Source organism: Aotus nancymaae, unplaced genomic scaffold (assembly GCF_030222135.1).
Source record: "Aotus nancymaae isolate 86718 unplaced genomic scaffold, 86718_ANA_hifiasm-v0.15.2.pri h1tg000011l, whole genome shotgun sequence".
In the NCBI taxonomy this organism is placed as follows: domain Eukaryota; kingdom Metazoa; phylum Chordata; class Mammalia; order Primates; family Aotidae; genus Aotus; species Aotus nancymaae.
Genome location: NW_026988422.1, coordinates 65,085,060 through 65,109,281, shown reverse-complemented (window position 1 = coordinate 65,109,281; position 24,222 = coordinate 65,085,060). Strand labels below are relative to the sequence as shown.

The 24,222-nt window shown below is 37.9% G+C and overlaps 1 protein-coding gene across 2 annotated transcripts in view; it reads left to right on the top strand.

Moving 5' to 3' along the window:
* The window catches only part of SEL1L (SEL1L adaptor subunit of SYVN1 ubiquitin ligase), a 57,176-nt gene that overhangs the window by 8,443 nt on the left and 24,511 nt on the right, over positions 1-24,222 (top strand). The window contains exons 4-9 of one of the 2 annotated variants that reach the window (XM_012476905.2): positions 17,017-17,184; positions 18,369-18,474; positions 19,838-20,000; positions 22,719-22,772; positions 22,862-22,921; positions 23,892-23,973. In XM_012476905.2, coding sequence (XP_012332328.2) covers positions 17,017-17,184; positions 18,369-18,474; positions 19,838-20,000; positions 22,719-22,772; positions 22,862-22,921; positions 23,892-23,973 — 633 coding nt within the window. The remainder of the gene's footprint in view (positions 1-17,016; positions 17,185-18,368; positions 18,475-19,837; positions 20,001-22,718; positions 22,773-22,861; positions 22,922-23,891; positions 23,974-24,222) is intronic. The other variant, XM_012476906.2, reaches the window with a different exon arrangement.

Below are 24,222 nucleotides of genomic sequence, written 5' to 3'. Positions count from 1 at the left end.
TTAGTTTTTATATTTTTAGAGGCGTGTTCTCACTCTGTCACCCAGGCTGGAATGCAGTGGCACCATCATAGCTCACTGCAGCCACAAACTCAGGTGATCTCCCACGTTGGCCTCCCAGAATGCTGGGATTACAGGCATGAGACATCACCAAGCCTGAGGAATTTTTAAACATGCACAAAAGTAGAGGGTAAAATGACCCCCCCCTTACCACCCCTCACTCAGCTTCTGGTCTTGTTTCATCTTTACTACCCTATACACAATTGCCCTTTTCTTCTTTCCTAGAATATTTTAAGGCAAATTCCACATGTACTTTTACCCCCCTCTCTCTCTCTCTCCCCCACCAAGAATTTTCTTTTCAGCAAAATCACAGAATTAGCCTTTACTCCTTTATTACGTAATACCCAGACTGTTTAATTTTTCTAGTTGCTTCAAGTGTCTTTTTACAATTTGTTTGAATTAGTTTTCAAGCTAATATCTAGGTTTCTCTTAATCTCTTGCTGTTCTCTCTCCCCCAGCTTTTTTTTTTTTTTTTTTTTTTTTTTTTTTTTTTTGAGATGAAGTCTCTCACTGTTGCCCAGTCTGGAGTGCAATGGCATGATCTTGGCTCACAGCAGCCTCCACCTCCCAGGTTCAAAAGATTCTCCTGCCTCAGCCTCCTGAGTAGCTGGGATAACAGGTGTGTGCCACCATGCCTGGCTAATTTTTTGTATTTTTAGTAGAGATGGGGTTTCATCATGTTGGCCAGACTGGTCTCGAACTCCTGACCTTGAGTGATCTGGCCATCTTGACCTCCCACGGTGTTGGGATTACAAGTGTGAGCCACTGCGCCCGGCCCCTCCCCAGTTTTTAACTGTCATTTTATTTGCTAAAGAAATACAGTATGTCCTTTGTGCTGTACAATTTCCCACATATTGGATCTAGCTGGTCATGTCCTTGTAATGTCATTGAGCTTGTTGCATTATCTGCTGTATATTCTATAAACTGGGAGTTAGTTCTAGAGAAATGGGTAGATTTGATTCTGTCTTTTTATTGAGAGTATTTCATAGGTGGTGGTATGTAGTTTCTATGCATTACCATTGAAAGACGTGGTGTCTGATTTTCCTACTTTTACTGATGTTAAGATTAATCAGTGATGTCAAGCGGTATCAGCTTTATCTCACCATTGTAAAGTTCCTCATTGATCTTTTGCCTAGAGGTTTTGGCAACCATTTATGTTTGTTTTCTGGGTCTTTTACTTATTAAAGGGTTGCAAAAATGGTGACTTTGTAATTCTGCCATTCCTCCTGCATCCTGGGACTATTTTATAAAGAATTCTCTCTGATCAAGTCTTTGCTTACCCTGAAATGTGGTCTCATCAAGGAAAAGCTAGATGAACTCTTTGATTCTTTCCTTTGAAATGTTTGGAAATGAGAATTTGGTGCCCAAGCAGTCTCCAAAAGAGACTAATGAGTATGTTGTTGTTTGTTTGTATTTGTTTTGTTTTGCTTTGTATTTGAGCATTGTAAGGATATAGGAAAAACCAAACCAAGGTGTGTTGTTTTTTTTTTTCTCTTTCTCACTGAGTTAACACTTCCAACACCAGATATGTTGCGGGTATTTTTCCACATACCAAGTAGACAATCAGTTCTGCAGAGGATTTTGCAGCAGAGACCAGCAGGACGTCTGCCAATTTAATTCAATTTTGACACTGTCTACCTGGAGATAGCATTAGATCTCACAAGTTGAGGGCTCAGTCTCACAAAAGCCAGTCCCCCCTACTTGAGATGCCAGTCACAAGCCCCAGGTTGTCTGTGGTTCTGACAGACTGACTGTAAATCAGGGTTCTCACAGCCCCATTCTTGGGTTCAGTTAATTTGCTAGCACTTAGGACTCTGGGAAATATGATAAATGAATAAATATAAATGTAAATTTACATTTATTATAAAGGATATTACTAAGGATAGAGAAGAAAAGCCAGATGGAAGAGAGGCGTAGGGCAAGGTATGGGAGAAGAGCCGGGGAGCTTCCATACCCACTCTGATCTGACCACGCCACCCACCCTCCAGGAATCTCCATGTGCTCAGCTTTCCAGAAACCCCCAGAACTCAGCTATTTTGGGTTTTTATGGAAGCTTTGTCATGCAGGCATGATTGAGTAAATCATTGGCAGTTGATTTATTAGCTCAACTTTTAAATCCTCTGCCCTCCTGAGATTGGGGGGTAGGAATGTAAATTCAACCCTCAAATCTAATGGTTGGTTTTCCTGGCAACCAAGTCCCATCCCAAGGCTGTCTAGGAGCCTCCAGCCACCAATTATCCCATTAGCATACAGAAAACATTCTTATCACTCAAGAGATTCCAGGAATTTTAAGAGTTATATTTCTGGAAACAGGCTGAAGACCAAATTTTTTTCACAATATCACAAGCATTATAAATTCATGGATTCTTATATAAAGTCAGTCCTCTGTATCCATGGATTCGACCAAATATTTAAAAATATTTGGAAAAGAGGGATGGTTGCATCTGTACTGAACATGTCCACACTTCTTGTTCATGTCATTATTCCCTGAACAATGTAGTATAACAACTATTTACTAGCATTTACATTATATTAGGTATTAGAAGTAGTCTAGGGATGATGGAAAGTATACAGGAGGATTGCATAGGTTATATGCAAGTACTACATCATTTTATCTAAGCAATTTGAACACCCATGGATTTTGGTACCACAAGGCCAGGTCCTGGACCCAGTCCCCCAGTGATACTGCGGGACAGTCATGTGTCACTTAACAATGGGGATACATTCTGAGAAATGCATCACTAGTTATTTCATCGTTGTGCAAACACAAAGTGCACTTACATAAACCTAGCTAATGTAGCCTATTATGTGCCTCGGCTGTATTGTATAGCCTATTGCTGCTTGGCCACAAACTTCTACAGCTTGTTAACTGTACTGAATATCGTACTCAGTTGTAACACAGTGATAATTATGCGTATATCTAAATCTATCTAAACATAGAAAAGGCACATACAAATATGGTTTAAAAGATTTTAAAGTGGTCCTGTCTGTGGGGCACTTCCCGTGAATGGAACTTGCAGGACTGGAAGTTACTCTGGGTGAGTCTGTGAGTGAGTGGTGAGTGATGAGTGAATGTGAAGGCCTAGGGTGTTGCTGTACACTGACTGCTGTAAACAGTGTACACTTAGGCTACACTAAATTTATCTTCAAAACTTTTTTCAATAGTAAATTAACCTTCGTTTAGGTAACTTTTTTAGTTTATAAACTTATATTTTCATTTATAAATTTTTTAGCTTTTTGACTGTTTTGTAGTAACACTTAGCTTAAAATACAAACACATACAGCTTTACAACAATATTTCTTTCTTTATATATTATTCTATAAGCTTTTTTCTATTTTTAAAATCCTTTTAAAAACTAGACAAACATACACATTAGCCTACGCCTACACAGGGTCAGGATCATCAATATCACTCTCTTCCACCTCCACATCTGGTCCCACTGGAAGGTCTTCAGGGGCATTAACAGGCATGGAACTGTCATCTTCTATGATAACAATGCCTATGCTTCCTAAAGGACCCACCTAATGCTGTTTTACAGTTAGCTTTAAAAAAAAAAATAAGTAGGAGTACATGCTAAAATAAGGATCAAAAGTAAAAGTATGGTAAATATGTACATCAGTAATATAGGTGTTTATTATCGCTGTCAATTATGTACTGTACATAATTGTATGTAATACACTTTTATACAACTGGAAGTGCAGTAGGTTTATTCACACTAGTTTCACTATGAAAACACTAGTAATGGATTGTGCTACAATGTTATAATGACTAGGACATCACTAGATAATAGGAGTTTTTCAGCTTCATTATAATCTTATGGGACCACCATGGTATACACAGTTTGTCATTGACCTAGTCATGATGTGTCACGTGATTATATTTATGTTTAACTCTATCACAATCATTCTTTTTTGTTGATTGCTCAAATTATTCCCTTTTTGGTCACTGGTAATCATTCCTTTGTCTTTTTGACTAGATCCTGGTGATCTTTCAAAACTTTTTTTTTCCCCAGGCAGAACAAGGATGTCTTAAACTCATTTTGTACATTTCTTGACCCAGAGATGAATGTCAGCTATTTCTCCAAGGAACCCAAATTCCTTTTAGTGGGTTAGATACTATAAGCACCAGGGATATGCATTGCTAAATTGTCATTGCTTGTAGGCCTTTTTGGTGTATTGGGTTAGGAAATGCATATTTCATACTGATGACTGAAATATTACAGGCTAAACAACAAAGGATCAGATTGACAAATTGAACTTATCAGAATCAGATCTTAACCAAGTATAAAGCTTGGGAAATATTTTCAAAGACACAGGCAGGGTGTAGAGAAATCTGTGACTGCCAGAGCTTCTCTCGGGTCCTTTATTTCCTCAGTTAGACTGTGCCCCAGCCCAGATTTCAATTCTGGAGGCCTCTAAGTGATGCCTATGGAGTGTCACTTCCATGAAAGGAAGCTGTTTCCGACATGAAATATCACCGGTTTCTTCTCTGATAATTACATAGTGTATGTGATACTTCCTAGAGTCATGCCTATGTACATCCCAGGTTTTTGTATAATGAGTAGTATAGACAGATCAAGTTCATCCTGCTGAAGCATTTCATAAGTAAGGACTCTTCCAATAGTAAATACCTTCAGTGTGTTTGCCAGCAGGTCTCTCTTTAGCATATTTCTAAGGTGGTTCTGTCATGGTTAGAGAGTTGTATCTGCTTGCTCTGTTTTGGGCCATTGAGAAGAAAGAACAGATTACAGGTCTGCTGCAAGTCCTTTCCACTTCATCAGGGTTTTTGCTCCTTTTATGTTGTCTCATTTCGCTGGTGCTGGAAATCTTAGTACCTAATGACATTAATGTTATATTGTTTTATCATAATAAATATGTATATATAGTTTCAAAATAACAGTGACCCTTACCATGAACCATGGGACCACAGAATGCAGCCAAAGATTACTTTATGGTCCTTCTTATCCTCAGTATAGATTTTGCTAGGGATTTGTAATAATACAGTGTTTTAAAATCACAAATAATTATCTGGTTGTATCAAGAACTTTACAAACATTTAGATTAATTTGTATCAGTTTGTTTTCACTTTTCAATAATGATTTAGACTTGTTTTTAATATATTCTTAATACATGAAAAGGCTTATGTACTTACGCATATATAATATATAACATAATTTGCATATGTACATCTCTGTGTACAGTTCCAGCTACACTAGAACTGGGTTATGTGACAGTTACTTTGAAACTTTCTCCCTTTGTCAGGCTCTCAATCATGTTGCTGCCATATTAATCTTTCTCAAACAATTTGACCTCATAACTCTCCTGTTTACAGCCCTCCATTACCTCCCTGTTTGCTTGAGAGATGAAGTATGCCCTCCTTAGCATGATTCACAGTCTTCGGTGTATCCCTCCCCTAAGTAGCCTTTTTATCAATACAAAACCCTTTACTGTTCTTCAAATGCAACATACAGTTTATGCCTCTGGACCTTTGTATAGGTACTCCCGACTGCTTAGGATGCCTTCTTCATTCCCTTGCCCAAATCCACTGTCAAATTTCCATTCATTCTTAAAAATAAATGTGGGTTTCTCCTTTCTGAAGTAGTTCCTGAACTACACAAGGATAATCAAAGTGTTTACTGTATGTAAGAGCTTCCTATCTAGCCTCCCTCCTTTTGCTTTTTCCCCCACTATCAGTTCCCTAACAGCCACCAGACAGCCTCCTTCCTGCTCAGAAACCTCCTGTGGCTTCCTGGCTACTCAAAATAAAATCCAAACTTCTATTCACAAAGCCTGACATCAGGCCCCTCCTGTCTCTCCACCTTCCTCTTCTACCACTCCCCTTTACTCATGTGACTCCAGCCATACTTGTCCTGTTGCTATTTCTTGAACATTTCATACTTATTCCCAATTGCGTTGGGGAACCCCAAGACCACACCATCAGGTTTAGTAATTTGGTAGGAAGTGTTCCTAGTAAATCTATGCTGACTCAAAGGACTGAGCATAGAGTTGTGTTCACAGCTATCGTTTGTCATAGTGGAAGACTACAAGGCAAAATCAGCGTAGGAAAAGCATAGAATGAAGTGTAGAGGAAACCAGATGTAAGCTTTCAAGGGTCCTCTCCCAGAGGAGTCATACAGGGAGTGCTTAAATCCCGCAGCAACAAGTTAGGATAACTAACACACGTGAAATGTAGAAAACATTTTCTTTATTAGAGATAAGGTAGCTTATTAGAGACGTAGAGTTTTATTGGGGACTGGTTAAGTTGGCCATCTCTTCCTGGCATGTACCAAACTTGCAGAAGGAAAGCAGGTGTTCAACATAAATCATGTTGTTTGTACAGTGTGGGTGAGTCACTCTTATCTGTTAGGATGGTGGGAACTCTCCAGAAATCTAAGTTTCCAGCTGCCAACCAAGGGCCAATCTTGTAAGCCGACCTTCTCAAAGAGAGAAATTTACGCCTGTTTTGTTAACTCTTCTCTGCACAGTCTCCTCCCTACATCATTGACCAAGTCATCTTTACAGCAGACTTACCAATAAGTCCCAGATAGTAGTAAGACCAGCCTGCAGTATTGATTTTAGGTATGCCCTTTAGGTGGCCTAGACATAGCCAGTTAAAACAATTCCCATTTATCATAATAGTCTATCTTAGAAAAACAATAAGCTTCCATCTTAAGTTCCTATATTAACATTTTTAATCTTTTTATCTTTTTTAAAAAATATTTTACCTACTTTTTTTTACATGGTCTTAAGTTTCTGTATTTTTTTTTTTTAAATCAATTCAGGCACAGCCCAACTGTGGCCTAGTAAGTGGAAGCTGACCTAAAACCTTTCCATGGCGGAGGCAGTGTCATGAGAGTCAGAGTACAAGAAGTTCAGTCCCAGTCCAGGCGCGGTGGCTCACACCTGTAATCCCAGCACTTTAGGAGGCTGAGGCAGGCGGATCACTTGAGGCCAGAGTTCGAGACCAGCTTGGTCAATATTGCGAAACTCCATCTCTACTAAGAATATAAAAAATTAGCTGGGTATGGTGGCATGAGAATTCCTTGAGCCTGGGAGGCAGAGGCTGCAGTGAGCTGAGATCATGCCACTTCACTCCAGCCGGGGCAACACAGCGAGGCTCTGTCCCAAAAAAAAAGTTCAGTCCCAGAGGGTACACATGGTAACCTGGAAGCAAAGAGTTTACAGTTGTTGGGGCATCTTAAACAGAACATACATTAGTTAGGCATTACAGTGTGGCCTTGCACCATGGAAGTCTTGTTTTCGAGTTTTCAGTCTAGCCTAAATAATTTAGTCCAGTCCTTGATTTGGAAGGGACTGCCAGTCAGTTCCAGATGGTTTTGGTGTCTGTGATACCAGTCCATCCACCTCATGAGTGTAGACAGCATCTGGAGGTTTTCTATGTGGAAAGTGCCAGGGCTGGGCCACCTCGTGCTATTTCATAGCCCTTTCAGGATCGTTGGCTCAGCAGTATGAATTCAAAGCACTCTCAATGGCTTGGAAGGTGCACAGAGAGTTTTCCTTTAGGAAGAGGTGGAAGGTTCTAGAAACATTTTGAAAAACAAAGATGTTTTATCCCCTTACCCTTCCCCATGCCTCCCCAGGTTCAGGGCTTTTGGGTTATTTTCCTTAGTTGTTAGAAAATTGGTGTTTACATTCAGAAGTCAAAATCTTACATGTTTTTGATTTTCTCATACTCTCATCCATATCTTTTGTTTGGAGGGGTTGTGTGCAAGAGGGGCAAAACATCTTCACAGAAAAACATTTTTATACAACTTAACCAGAAAGACATGTTCAGAAATAAGCCAGGACAAAAAAACCTGCAGTTTTAGAAATTTGAAAAGTGGGTTTACATATCCTCCCACTTCTTTCACCCAATCATTTATCCAGTGAATAACCTAGAAGAGATCAATCCCAGCTGGGTGCAGTGGCTCATGACTGTAGTCCTTTAGGAAGACTTTAGGAGGCCATGGCAGGAGGATTGCATGAGCCCAGGAGGTTGAGGCTGCAGTGAGCCATAATCACTTATTGCACTTCAACCTCAGCAACAGAGTGAGACCCCAACTCAAAAAAGGAAAGGAAAGGAAAGGAAAGAAAATATCATTTCCTTCTGAGGATACTGCCCTTAAATGATCAGATCTCACTGAGGTGTGTGTAGCAGGAGAAAAGTGAAGGAAGCAGAGTCGAGTTGCCAGTGCCTTGTTGCAGACTGAACTCATCAGGAAAGCCAGACAGGGTCAGGAGTCCAATCAACCTGTCAGGAGTGAGTAGAGGGTTACACTGCCTATGATGTTCCCTCTCACAGCTTGCAGCTTTTGGCAATAATCACAAGAATGCTGTCAGTCTCTTTCTCAGAAAGATACAGCCAATCAGCAGCTGGATTTCAGGTGGTCTCATCAGAGAGCAAGCCTTTTCCTAGGACCATTTGTATGTGACTAAGGTTTTCTAGCCAAGCATTCATGGTTTTTTCACAGCTTAGGGGTCCACAGAGAGGTGTCCCAAGTGTGACGTTGCAGAGTCTTTTCTGCTCATTGAACCTGTGCCTGCTTTAAGTTCAACCCAGCTCACACTGAGATTGAAAGCCTTTACCAGACAGTATTAGGTTGTAGCTTAGAATCAAGTCCAGGCAATCAAGATCTGTGAATTCAGGATTCAAAAAAAGCCAGAGACGTTTCTTCCTCAACAGAGGTGAGGTACTGCAGGGCCAGCAAGTCCATGTAATAAGCAAGTCTTTTCCAAACCATCTTTTGACTTGTCATCAGTCTAAATTGATCCACTCCAAAATGTACTCATCAGGCTAGAAAATAATTCACATCTAAGGGGCGGACCTGTGCTTTCACAAGAACCCATTAGCAAACTAAAATTTGCTTTTTAAAACTCCAAAAGTATATCTCCATCTCTAGATCACCTGTTTTTTTCTTATTGTCTCCTTTCTTCAGCAGCTCCAAGAAGCAGAGCTCCACATCTTCCATAGTAGAAACCATCAGTTATACAGATGTTCTGTTTCCAAAACTCAGAAGAGTTCAAATTCCACTGGCAGTAAAAAGCAAGGAAGTTGTGTCCCACTAACACCTTTCTTTTTTTGCAGCTTCCCCCGATCAGGATTATTCCTCTGATATTTATGAAATTACAAGTGTTTAACATTTTATATTATTTTTTACAATACATCTAGATGCAATAGCCACAAAATACAAAGCCATTTTAAAATTTTCTTCTTCCCCTCCCTACCCCACCCCACTACAGTTCACTCAGCCTTCTAGCAGTAAATTCAGTGTTTGTAGTTTTAACATTACAGCTGCCAGGGAAGATCCTAGAATGCAGTAGAGAAAGGGAGGCAGGAGAAGATGTAGCAAGAGCAGCAGCCAGGCTGAAAAAAACTACTGGATTGTTACCTGTCCCCGGTCTGTTGTTGTTGTTGTTTGTTTGTTTGTTTTTTCTGGTTTATCTAAAATTTTGTTCCAAACCAGATTTAACTTTTTCCCCCTGCATAGAAAAGAGAGCAGTGCAAACTTTTTAACATTTTTGGTTTGGCTCATCCTTGGGAATTTGGGGGCCCTTTTGCTTCCCATCTAGAGGAGAGAACAAAAACCACAGGCCTCACCTACACTACACTGTTTTTTTCCCCTCAAGTTAAGCCAGCAGGACTAAACGTAGTCAAGGGCATCCAGCAAGCCAGCTTTCCTGGAGCTGAATCTATCACTTTAAGATTCTGTGGCTCTCAGAACAAACAGCAGCTCATCTACTGCTTCATACCATGGATGACTCCATAACCACCCAGGCCCCAAAGATTCATCATATTCTACCCTTTGATCATTCCTCTTCCCAAACAACACTTTCACCATGTATCAGTGAGTCAGAGTCATTCTAGCAAATCCCACTTCTGATGCAACTGTGTCAGGAGTCCCCTAGGCCATCCTCAGTTTTAAAGATTTGGTTAGGGGACTTGACATATTGTTGTCATCGCAGCTGTGATTTATTACAGCAAAAGGGGGCAAAGCAAAATCAGCACAGGTGCAAGGTACATGAGGTGAACTCTGGAGAAAACAAGGTAGAAGCTTCCAAGGGTCCTCTCCCACAGGAGTTATGCAGGATGCACTTAATTCCCCCAGCAGCAAATTGTAACAACGTATATGAAATGTTGTCTACCAGGGAAGCTCATTAAAGATCCAATGCCTAGAGTTTTTATTGGAAACTAGTCTTGTAATCACGCTCTGCTAGCATGTACCAAAATTGTAGACTCCCAGAAGGAAAATAGATGTTGAGTGTAAACCATGTGTTTGTACAGTTTAACCTTCATGAGTCACTATAAGTTAGAATGGGGGGAACCCTTCCAATATCTAAGTTCCCAGATAGTGGACGTGATAAGCAGTCTTTCAAAGGGTAACTAGTCAGGCTTTCTGTGCTATTTTCTGCATATCATCTCAATAAATGTGTTGATAATGAATAATTAAATGGCCATCATAAGGGGAATGATTACATTTTGGTATTTCCTATTATAGAATACTCATAGCCATTTTAAAAGGAACATGTTTTGTTGCACATTAAAAAGTCCATCAGATAATGGCAGAACCAGAGTTTTATTTGGCTCATGTAACCAGAACTATACAGATAGGCAGTTCAGGAGCTGTGCCATCAGGGACTCCAGCTCTCCCTTTCTTTCCTTTTCAGCTCCTCAGTAGACTAGCTTCATCCTCATGTTTGTTCCTTGTGGTCAGATCTGATGGTGGCTGCACCTTCAGGACCTGGGTCCTCAGGAAGAAGTATTGCCTGCATCAGAAGAGCAGAAGCATTTTCAGAAGACAGGGAGAATTCTGAAACTATCACCTAGGGAAGTGGTTCAGAATCAGTAATGAGGCAGTCTGCCTGTCTGCCACCTAGAAGAATGTCAATGATACATGTCATATTGAAAAGTAATTCAGCTAGTATGATTCTGTATTAGTCACAATCTCCAGAGAAAAAGAACCAAAGGCCATTTGCTAGCAGAATTTCTTCTTTATGGGGGTGAGTCTTCTATCTACTCAGTCCATCAACTGATTGGGCAAGGTCCACCCACATCATGGAGGATAATAGCTTTACTCAAAGTCCACCAATTTAAATATTAATCTCATCCAAAAATCACCTTCATAGAAACATCCAAAACAATGTTATCCTGAATATCTGGGCACTAAGGCCCAGCCAGGTTGACACACAAAATTAACGATCACAAATCCTTTATGTGAAAAGAAGCCATTTTTTCAAATAAGTTTGCAAATGAAAAAAGGCCAGAACTTCTTTTTTCACTGTTATTACCTCTAGAAAGAAAGAACTTGAAGTGACAGGTAAAGAGAACAGTCATTTATCTTTAGTTTTGTATACTTTCTTACTGTTTGTCTCTGCAACAAACACATCCTTATAGCAATAAAAAAGAAAAATAGAATAATCAGCATCTTGATGTATTACAAATGGCACAAAAGGAACTGAGTTTAAACTTAACCGCTTGCTTAAAATTGGGTTCTGAAGTAAACAAATTGTTGAGCAATAGAATGGCATTTCTACTTCATTGTTGCTTAAGTGGGGATGGCAGGGAAGGAACAACCTTTATTTAACCTAGCAATCAGATTAAACAGAAGACAGAAAACATAGGCAGTTACCTGCAACAGGTCTTGACTTTAATGAAAAGGCTTTTTGTTGTTATTGTTCTTTCTTTGGTTTGATTTGATTTTACAAGAAAATTATTTGTGCAAGAAAACTCCTTTAGACCATCCTTGTAGATTCCAGCCATACCAGAGCTTTTAAAGCTCGCCTATCTTTAAAGCTGTTGTTTAGAGAAACCCACTGTTCTTAAATAGCAGCTTTCCTGAGGAACTTTTACTCTGGATGGTTTTTGACAGTACCTGTCACCTAATTATTATGAAGTTTGCTGCTTTATTCTGGGCACATGGGCCAGTGCTTGTGCTTCTTTCTCTATTTTAAAATGATTAGTTGCTTCTCACAGAGCTGAGCTCTGTACGAGCTCTGATGTTATGTTTTGTTCATTTAACATTTGAATACATCTTCTGAAAAATACGTTCTCATCTTAAAGCAGTGGTTTGAATAGTGTGCGTTTATTTACAAAGATAGTTTCTAGACCATGTTTAGCAGTTTTTAACTTTTGGTGAAAGCAGTCTGTAGCAAATTACATACCAGTGGTATTTTTCCCAAAATGTTGCTATAGCATATTCCCAGACAGCAGTAAAATACTTCTTTATTTGGCCTATATCATTTATTTTAAATCAAGTACTTTATGTTTACTTTGAATCATGTATAGTGGTGCTTTGTTCTTAGTCCTTGGGAGATTTTTTTTTTCTAGTGACAGTCGTTTGCTTGATGTTTACTAAAATTGATGAACACTATGACAGTTGTCTTGAGGTTGGTAGCTTTTTAACATTAATTGTTTCTAAGCTATCTTTGACTACAGGTATATTTGATTCATATGGTACTTAGTAGTCTGTGTTTGGAATTGCCAGATTGTCAGACAGACAGCGTGATTAAATAGGTAATTTTCTTATTTAAACAACACCCATGTAAATTGTAAAAGTTCTTAAAATGAGAAATTGGCAAAGCTAAATTATTTGTATTTATCTGTATAGATCAAGAAATTAGCCTTTAGTTTTTTGTTTTGATTTTACAATTAAAAGTGAAGAAAAGATGTGTTTATATTCCCCTAACCTTCAATTCTATGTATATATAGGGGTGTGTGTGTGTGTGTGTATCAGCATTTTAGCCATGTTGACCTTTTTATCTCTTGGATTCTTTCCTTCAGTGTTCAAGGATACTGTAATATCTTATCTATTAAAAACAAAAGCCTTATGTCCCTTAGTTCCCCTCCAACTACCATTCCATTTCTCTACTCCCCTTTGTGGCATCATTCTTTGAAAGGGTTCTCTATAATCACTGATTGTGCTTTCTCGCTTCCTGTTCTCTAATCAGCTCCAGCAAGTCTGGAGCCTCCTCCAGACTACTAAATCTACCCTTTTCTACCAGTCACATACTAATTGCCAAATACTCGGTTAGTTCCTGGTCCTCATCTTAATGAACCCCTCACTAGTATTGTTCTTTTCCCTAAAGATACTTTCTTCAGTTGGCTGCTGGTTCCTTAGAATTTGTCTGATCATGAAGCATGAGCTTCCCTCAGGACTCAGCCTTTGATCCTCTTCCCCGGCTCCACTGCTCTCTGGGGACCTTTAATTCCTTCCCAGTTCGCCATGGCCAAGTTTTCATTTAATGGCTGCCCCCTAGTTGATTTACCCAGTTTCCTATCAGTAGATCTTTGCATTCATTTGGTTTTATGTTTTTAAAATTAGGGTGCTGTACAAGTATTCTGTTGCACATAATCTCTTTGTGTGTTTGTGGGAGCACTTTTTAAGTAAACATCCTAGAAGTAGAAAAGCTAGATCTGAAGATATGGACCTTTACATTCTAGTAGATATTACTGAATGCCCCTCTTTGCTTTTTACTTTTTCTAACTTTCCTAACTGATTTTAATTGACTTTGCAAGAACAAATTTCTTACCAGTTTAAGTGTAAAGAAGTCTGTTCATTTTTACAATAAATTTTGTACTATAAATATCTTACTCTTGAGATCTAAATAGATTGGGATACTGTGTCGTTATTGTAGAGCCAAAATATGATTCATTATCTAGAAAACATGAATTTTTACATGAAGCTGAGGAACTGAGAACACATTTTTCCCTTTTCATGGTGTCAGATTTTATTACTGGTTATCACTAATTTAAATTGCATAACCTGTCAGTTTCATTATACCAGAGCAGTGATTGGTTGGTTTTTGAAATTGATGCTGTTCTTTGGAGGTTTTTAAAAAAATGGCTTTGAAATGATTGCAGAATTTCTCCATAGAAAGAAAATTAACTGAAATTAAAACTATTGTGAGGAATTTCTGTTTGAGATAATTGATTTGAAACTAGGGAGGAATCAATAACTTCTGAAAGATTTTAAAACAAATTTAGAAGGTAGTAACACTTTCCATATTGTGATCTCCCTTGGAGAAGGTAGCGGAGAGAAACAAATTTTCTTTGTAGTAACTCACTAATGAATTATTTTAACAGGTTGCAGTTTTGACTAAATGGATGAAGCAGGTACCTCCTGGGGATTCTTTCTGCTTATATCAGTACTGAATCAGCAGTAAATTAAAACCTTTTGTTGTCAAAAATTTTTTTACTCTCTCCAGTTTCTTTTCTGTTGTATCGTTCATCACATGAAAGGGAATTATTTCATATATTTGAAACATTTAGAAAATACAAGTTTTGGCAAACTATAGAATTCCTATGATAAACTATTTGTTTTTAAGACAAAGATTTCTATTATCATAGAAGTATTCTTTTAAACCATTCTTGCTATTTAATTTCAAATTCAGGTTTACAAACGGCAGTTCTACAGACACTATCTTTCTTTTTTTTTTTAGAGATGGAGTCTTGTTGTATCACCTGGGCAGGAGTGCAGTGGCACAATCTGAGCTCACTGCAATGTCCGCCTCCCAGGTTCAAGCGATTCTCCCACCTTAGCTTCCCAAGTAGCTGGGACTACAGGTGTCTGCCACCAGGCCCAGCTAATTTTTTGATTTTTAGTAGATACAGGGTTTTACCATGTTGCTCATGCTGGTCTTGAACTCCTGGGTTCAAGTGATCCACCTGCCTCAGCCTCCCAAAGTGCTGGGATTACAGGCATGAGCCACCGTACCTAGCTCAGAGACTGTCTTTCTAAAGCAGCAGCAGATTTGGATCTAGTATCAGTGTATAGGGATGTCCTTTTCAAATTCTGTAGTCAGAATGACTCCTCTGAAGTTGTTGCTAAAGGATTCTTTGCCTATACATTGCATTAGAGATCCTTTCTTTAAAACATAGACAAAGCAAAGGTAAAGAAGTTATTTGCCTCTTTTTACCAGGATGATGAATGACTTTACTTGGTATAAACCATTTGAAATTCATTTTGTCTTTCATGACTTATTGAAAATATTTTTTGAATTAGTATCATAGGATATGTCTTTTTTTATACTGGAAAGAAAGAAGGGATAGTTTCTAGCCTTCAGAGCAGGGGTGCCCATAATAATAATAGCACCTGTCATCTCTTGGACTCCTATTACCTAAAGTGATAGGCACCATAATGAGTCCTTCACATGTATTCTCTCAGACAGTCTTTGCAAATAACCCAATGCAATAAGGACTGTTATTCCTACTTGGAGATAAGGAAGTTATCTCTAAGTAATCTTAAGAGATTAAATAATTTGCTCAAAGTACATAGCTAAGAAGTAGTAGGGTTTGCATCAAATATTCTGACTCCAGAACCAATACCCTTCATCACTGAGCTCTGCTACCCAATTAAATTTTCCATGTAAAAGCGACCAGTGGAAGTTGGCATAGGCTCATACTTATGGTGTATGATTTTTAGGCTTAGTCCTGGACCTCTGGTCTTCTCATATACCTCTCATGCAGCATTCTTATGCATACCCTTGAATTCAAGTGTTAACCTGTGTACTGGAGAAATTTTTTTTTAACTACAACTAAAACATGTCTAAGACATTTTCACTTGTGTTTTGTTTTTTTGTTTTGTTTTGTTTTGTTTTGCTGTTTTTTGTGGGGTTTTTTCTTTGTTTTTTGTGTGTTTGTGTTTAGTAGCCACCTTGAATGTAGCAGTACCTACCCAGTAATCTACTCCTCCTGTAGAGTTCTGTATCTTAGTAAGGGCAACCATCTGTTCGCCCCTAAAGCCTAATACCTGGTGTCTTCCTTCACTCAACTTTCCACTTGTCCACACATCTAGAAAGTAGTACCATATCTACCTCCTTAGCATTGCTTGAGTACATCCACATCTTCCATTCCATTCTCCATCTCTGGGCTACATTGCCTCTCAGACCACTGTTACAACCTTTAAACTGGTCACCTTGCATCCAGCCTTACTTTTTACGTACTTTCCACTCTTTTAATAAAATGTGAACGTGTCACTCCTACATAAAACTTTTCATTGAGTTTCCGTTGTTCTCAGGATAAAAGTTCAAACTCCTTATTAAGACTTGCAAGGTCTTCTCCAGTCTGGCTTCCTCATCCTCTTTAGTCTCTTCTCTTGTCCACTTTGCCACTCATTTGACTCTTGCCACCTTAGCACCTGTCTGTTTGAGTACTTCTACCCACCCTACCCCAGAGCCTTTGATTCAGTGCTACTCCTGCACACTCTTGAGGTTCAATTGAAACCTCAGTTCCTGAGAGGGAAGGCTTTCCTTTCTATAGCATCCATTACACATTTGCTTAATGTCTCTTCCTGGCTAGGCAGTAAGTTCTGCGTAGCAAAGGCCTCTGATCCATCTCATTTCTAGCACCTAGCATAATTTTCAACACCTAACAGATACTCGGAAATAATGTATAGAATAAATTGCAGATGCAGTTTCTACCCTTAACAAGCTTAGTCCAGTGGGAACTAGAGTATGGTAAAGAAGTAACTTCCATACATGTGATAAGTACTCTGATAAAATGCCACAGAATTGCAGAGGAGTATGTGAGTGGTTAACTTTGCCTTGGGGAGCATTTTCCTTGTATACCTCTGTATTACTGAAGAAATTGACTTACAGCATTCAGAAGAAAGGAGAGCTGTGCTGAGCAGTAGAATTGATTCACTTGCATTTTGCTTTATTTTTGACTTTCTTGTTGGGCAGGAGTTTTACAGTAGACTTTTAATATTCTAAGGTTATATATCAGGAACTTCAGAAAGTCTAACCTAGATACGGATGCTAAGTAGTCAGCTAGCCATGCTCACTAAATTAACTAAACCAAGTCCTCCCTAATCAAAATCATTGCTAGCCCTTTTATGTTGCCAGTTATAAATCGGGCATCATTTCTCTTTGCCTTCAAATTCTAACAGCTAAAATTGATGGTATTGAATCCATGAGTACCAGAGGTGTTGTTCATGTTTAGATTTTTATTTCTTGTCATTCCAGCTTTGACCGCCATTGAAGGCACAGCACATGGGGAGCCCTGCCACTTCCCTTTTCTTTTCCTAGATAAGGAATATGATGAATGTACATCAGATGGGAGGGAAGATGGCAGACTGTGGTGTGCTACAACCTATGACTACAAAGCAGATGAAAAGTGGGGCTTTTGTGAAAGTAAGTATTGCTCAGGAGGAGGCAGGTCCTCATTGCTATATGTCTAGGGCAATGTTTTTAAGGCCTTTTTCTAGCCATCTTTTTCCACATTCATCAAAAATGGCCAGCGTTGCTGATGTGGTTATATAGCCTTAAAGAGTGGATTTAAGAGTGGGAAGCATGTGGTATATTTATTTTCAGGCTGTCAAGTCACACTCACATTTTATTTAGAGATGGTTTTCCATTGGTATATACAGGTTGTTTGGTTAAACTCTTCAGGGCAGGTTGGTAAATTAATTAACTTTTTTTTTGGCAGTAAAGGAAACTGGGCCATTATGGAGAAGGTTATAGTAATTAGAAGAAAAATAACTTTTCAAAAATACTTAGAGTGAAATATGGTATACCAAGGTAACATTTGACAAATATAGTCTATTATTTAACCATCTTTAGTATAAACGTCATTATAAAGATGCTGACTATTACAGACTTTTCAAAAGTTATTTTGCTACTGTAAGAACTCATCAAAAGATACATATTTCATTAGAGCCGGTATTTATAGAAATAGAAGCATCCTCCTGACCAGGAAGCATGATGCTGGCATCTGCTTGGCTTCTGAGGAGGCCTCCGGAGACTTACCATGTGAGATGCAGCTGTCTCATATGGTGGGAGCAGGAGTGAGAGAGATGGTGAGGAGCAAGGTGCCACACTTTTAAATTACCAGATCTTGTGAGAACTTACTGTCACAGGAACAGGACCAAGGGAATAATGCTAAACCATTCATGAAAAACCACCCCTATAATCCAGTCACCTCTCACCTGGCCCTACCTCCAACACTGGGGATTACAATTCAACATGAGATTTGGTGGGACATTGATCCAAACCATGTCGCATATAATCTGAAATTTTAGTTGAATTATATTTAAAAAGTTAGCATTACTAACAGAAAACTACCTTCTGAGAGTGGCTTGGTATTGGTATTTCTGTAAGAAAATGATTTCCATGAATTATATATATATTTTTTGTTTTAAGTTTTATCTTCTGTCATGTAAAGGCCACATTTAAGTGTTTGTAGAATCATATTTGAGAATAGTGGAAGATCATTCATTATGTTTCTATGACTGCCCAAAAGAAAGAATAAATACTGATGGTTGATAATTGGCATAGAATTAAAATCCATTTAAATGTATCTGACATTTTGTTTTTAGCTGAAGAAGAGGCTGCTAAGAGACGGCAGATGCAGGAAGCAGAAATGATGTATCAGACTGGAATGAAAATCCTCAATGGAAGCAATAAGAAAAGCCAAAAAAGAGAGTAGGTAGCACCGCTAAGTCCACTTTTCCCCCAAGACAGGCCATTACTGAGACACATAGCAACTACATTTTTTAAAAAATGGATTGCCAGAGACACAGAAGATTTCTTTCAAGTTCCATTACGAGAAAACGTAACATGACTTATGGGCATTAGTGGCATTGCTTTTACCACACTTTAGTTTATTAAAGTAAAATTGTTACACATACTGATTACAATAACAAACAGTGAGTCAAATGGCAATGATTGACTCAAGTTGTAGTAGTTTCTAAGAATCTAGAATCTTTATACTATTTAGAATTCAAAATGTTACAAAACAAACAAAAAATTGTTGTCAAGAATGTTTCTTGGTTTTGCTTTGTAATTTTTGACTAGAATTTAGAAATTTGTGCTTGGAAAAAACATAACAAGTGATTATCTTATAACATCTTACGTCCTTTTCATTTCAGTTGACATTTTTATAGCCTGCAAAGATTTAAAAAGAAAATTGCAACAGTTATTATTAAATCATATACTATACACCGTCATATTGTAATTCTCTTATTGCAAATCTGGTTAACTTTTTTTAATGAAAGTTTTTAGAATTAGTATAATTAGACTATTCCAAGATATGAGAATAACAGGGAGAACTGGTACCTTATATGAAAAACAAAATATCCTGCCAGTTTGGGCAATATAGTACAACTCCGTCTCTACAGAAAACTTAAAAAATTAGCCAGGCATGATGGTGCACACCTCTGGTCCCAGCTACTTGGGAGGCTGAGGTGGAAGGATCACTTGAGCTTGGAAGGTAGAGAGGCTACAGTGAGTGGTGATCACACCACTGCACTCCAGCCTGGGCAACAGAGGAAGACCCTGTCTCAAAAAAATAAATAAAATAAAAATAAAATCAGGATGTTATCTACATATGTAAGTAACATGACTGAATAGAAATAAGATCATCAGAGGGGTGGCTAGGTGTGGTAGCTCACACCTGTAATCCTGGCACTTTGGGAGGCCGAGATGGGTGGATCAGCTAAGGCCAGGAGTTTGAGACCAGCCTGACTAACATGGTGAAACCCCATCTCTACTAAAAATGCAAAATTAGTCAGGCGTGGTGGTGCATGCCTGTAATCCCAGCTACTTGGGAGGCTGAGGCAGGAGAATTGCTTGAACCCAGGAGGTAGAGGTTGCAGTGAACCGAGATTGTGCCATTGCACTCCATCTGGGGCAACAAGAGCGAAACTCCATCTCAAAAAAAAATAAAGATGATCGGAGGGGTTTTGTAACATAAGGAAATTATTTATACTGCATTTTAGTAGATCAAAAAACCTTCCTGGCAGTTTCAGAACATTACTAATTTGATTTTAATTGTTTACATTTAAAGAGCATATCGGTATCTTCAAAAGGCAGCAGGTATGAACCATACCAAAGCCCTGGAGAGAGTGTCATATGCTCTTTTATTTGGTGATTACTTGACACAGAATATCCAGGCAGCAAGAGAGATGTTTGAGAAGCTGACTGAGGAAGGTTCTCCCAAGGGACAGACTGTAAGTACATTCTCAGTGAAGAATCTCTCTGCATGTAGCACTTGTTTTTAAAAGCAGTTTACTCTCTATGTCCTGACTTCTTTTAAAAAGTCAGACTGGAAGATAAAGTATCTTTAAATACCAGTTTTGTGCCTGACCATTTTACCTGTCTTCTTGGATAGTCTTTTTCCTTAGTCTGGGAACATTTATGATCAATGAAGACATTTTTGCAATTGTGTGTTGCCACAATTACATTTGTACTTTTCCAAATTCAATCTGTATAGAATGAAATATGAAGATAATTATTTTTTATCTTAAATTACTCACCATTGCATTTTTTTTAAAGTTCAGATGTTGCAGCTCATGTTAATCTTGGTGTTTTTTTAAAAAACTATTTTATTACAGAAGCAGTACATGTTCATTATAGGAAACTAGAAATGCAAACTAACAAAACTAAGAAGTACACATCACATGTGTACCACCCAGATATGAGTAATAATATACTAGTGTGTCCATATCCTTCTATAATAGATCTTTCTCTTTGTGTATATATACATGATATTTTTATTAAAATGAGATACCACTCTGTATTGTTCTAGAACTTCACCTTTTCATCCCAGCAAATTTTAAGTCATATAATACCCACACTATGTTCATATGATGTTGAACCCCAAAATTTTCTTTATACCTGTTTTGTCCAGACCAGTATTCAGTCCAGGACTATATCCTACATTTGGTTATCTGGTATAGCCCAATGCCTTTTTTGTCTATATTAGAGATAGGGCCAGTTTTTCTGCAGAATATCCTACCTCTGTTTGTTTTTTCATGGTGGCTTTTAGTTTGTTTCTTCATCACCTGTATTTCCTGTCAATAGGAAGTCACAGCTAAAGGCTGATGAACTCAAGTAAAATATTTTTGGCTAGACTACATTACAAGAGATGTTCTGTATTCTACATTGTATCACATCAGTTGATAACATATCTGGTTGTTGCCCCATTAATAATCCTAAGATTGACAACTGGATTTAGGGAGCCATCATATTTATTTAAAATTCCTTCAATAATTCAAGTTTATTCAAGCTGTGAGACTTGCTTAAAGATAAACAAAATATCTAATCACAAGGAAAGTCTGTTTTCAAACTGTTTAGACAATAACAGGAGTCATAACAGTTATTTTCTTAGAACTGAATACCTAACGATTCTGCAGCTCTTTCCTCGGTACTTTATTATAAACAGATTATATCTTAATTGTTCCCCTTTGTTTTCAAAGCTTTTTCCCTTCTTTGCATGAATAAGTTTATATAAAATTAACATATATATTCTTTATTTCCAGAGGCATTCTGCTCTGAAGAGCGTTTTTACTTTTTAAGGCATCAGTTCCATCTAATATTAGAACCTTACAAAGCCACAGCACTTTATATGTTGCAAAGCACTCTCTCCATGAAAATTAATTCTAGTTGATGCAATAAAACCTGTAATCACAGTGGCTTAACACTACAGAGAGTTATTTCTTGCTTATGCTAGATTTTATGAAGCTCTCCTATTTGCGCCACTCTTTTCTGAATAGTGACTCCTGGTCGTGGGCTGCTTCTGTTATGTAGCTACACTGACTGCTACACAGAGCTTCCAAGCCATGATGAAGTGAGAAAAGAGGCCTCAGGATTCATTAGGATGTTTTCAGGCTTACATCCCTGATAGCCATATCCCAGGCATGTGATTCTGCCAAGAGGCTGGGAAATGTAGAGGAGTTCATGATTCCAGTGAGCACTTCAGTCTCTGCCACACCTGCCTTTGTCACATTAGCTTATACTTTCCTGCCATCAAGGATGATCCACAGAAGGCAAAGGGTTGAAAAGGTTGAACTTCACCAATGAATTGTTTGTTCCATTTTTTTATTTTTATTTTTAGAAAACCATTTGTGCACTAACATTGTAGAGCAGCCTTTCTCCCCTGACCCCTTCAACTTGACCCCTTGCCACCTCTTTTTATATGTGGTATAGTTTATCTTGGTAATTCATCTCTTGTCCGTTTTCATAGTGTATCCCTCTCTGTGTAGAGAAATATGCTGATGTACCAATAACAGGAGTTGTCTTCATAATGGCTGTTCATAAAGATTAAGTAAAAGTCATGTTTGCATGTATTCAGCTTTGTCTTTCTAGTTAATATTAATTTGTCTTCAAGCTAAACTTTTTGTCTTGTTTAAAGTTACATTTAATTGCGGCGGGTGCAGTGGCTCATACCTGTAATCCCAGCAGTGTGGGAGGCTAAGGAGGGTGGATCATTTGAGGTCAGTATTTCGAGACCAGCCTGGCCACATGGTGAAACCCCTTCTCTACCAAAAAATAACAAAAACTAGCCAGGCGTAGTGGCATGCACCTCTACTTAGTCCCAGCTACTCAGGAGGCTGAGGTGGGAGAATTGCTTGAACCCAGGAGGCAGAGGTTGCAGTGAGTCAAGATTGCACCATTGCACTCCAGCCTGGATGACAGAGTGAGACCCTGTCTCAAAAAATAATAATAATAATTAAAATCAAAAATTAAAAAAAATAAAAGTTACATTTAATCGTATAATGTGTAAAACCCTGAATGCTTTTCTAAGGCTCATTAATTCCACATTTGTACATACAAATTCAAATCTTTTAGAATTTAAAGACTCTTGCATTTTTTTCATAGTATATAAAACTGTGTCTGTCTTAGATAAACCTTGACCAAAGGAAGATTTCTTACTTTTATTATTTCAGGCTCTTGGCTTTCTCTATGCCTCTGGACTTGGTGTTAATTCAAGTCAGGCAAAGGTAATACTATTAAACTTTATTGCATATTACAATTTGAATTGAATAAATGTGTGCCTATGTCCAGTTAAACATTTTTTGTTCTTTTACAGGCTCTTGTATATTATACATTTGGAGCTCTTGGGGGCAATTTAATAGCCCACATGGTTTTGGTAAGTAGACTTTAGTGGAAAGCTAATAACATTAAGTATCAGGAATTTGTGGTTTACAGTGGCCACAACTTTTTCAGCTTTACTAATCAAGATTTGCTTGTATTAATTAAGACCAAATATTCAGTTGAACTTCCTTCACATTCTTGTTAATGGGTGTAACAGATGGAATCTACATGTAAATGAAAATTGGTGGAGTCCACAATTTTTCTTTAAAATGATTAGTTTGGCTGATTGCCTCTAAAAACAGAGATCTGTTAAATGGCTGTTTTTAAATTTTCTCTGAGTTGGAATTATTTGTCAGAATCATTTTTTAGATTAGATGATCACAAATTTAAAAAAAAATTTTTAGTTTTCAAAATTTTGTAAATAGTGGCTACAGAATAAGAACATGAAATATTATACATTATTTCTCAACAATGCCCTAAGGATTGTAAAAGTTCATGAAGTTATTTATGCAGAATGACTCCAGAGAACTCTACTTTGTGTTTTCTGCTCTTCATGATTAGTTGTGTTCCCATTTATTCTGGTCAGTTATTGCTAGTGACACTGTGCCTGCTTCTAGTAGTCTCATTTTCCCTATTTTGCCAATTTGTTACTTTTTCTTTGCTAATTTGGAAGATTAACTCATTTTTGTTACAAAATTGTGTCTAAGATTAAAACTGGTTCTAAGTGAAAGCCCTTATAATTTTTCTCATGAATAAAATGCACACACTTCAAAAATAAAGTTTATGACATCTATTTTGATTGTTCTGGGAACTATATTATTTATTTCCTTGTTCTTAGCTATGGCCTGCTTGTTGAAGTTGCTGAATAAATTACCTCAAAACTTAAAACTTAGCATAAGTAAGGTGTTAGTGTACTTGGGTCAAATGACAGCAAAATTCTGAGCAGGCTTAGCTTTATTTGTTCCACGAAGAATGCCACTGAAGTATGTGAAACTGCTGTCTCCTCACATGAAGTTGTTTTACAGGGTTACAGATACTGGGCTGGCATTGGAGTCCTCCAGAGTTGTGAATCTGCACTGACTCACTATCGTCTTGTTGCCAATCATGGTATCTATGTTTCCCCCTTTTACCTTTCAGGGAAAATAAATAAATGGAATTAACTTTAAACATACCTATTTTTATTGTTCTCTTTGAAGTATTATAAATGGCTCTTTTATGTGGACTCATGTTTAGTTAAGGTTCAGTTGTACTTTTTTCTTTATTTAATTTTGCTTTGAGTTCTATTTAAGTATATTGTGAAAAAGTTCAGTTTATTAATAGATTACTAATTTGTGATCTATATAGACTACTCTAAAA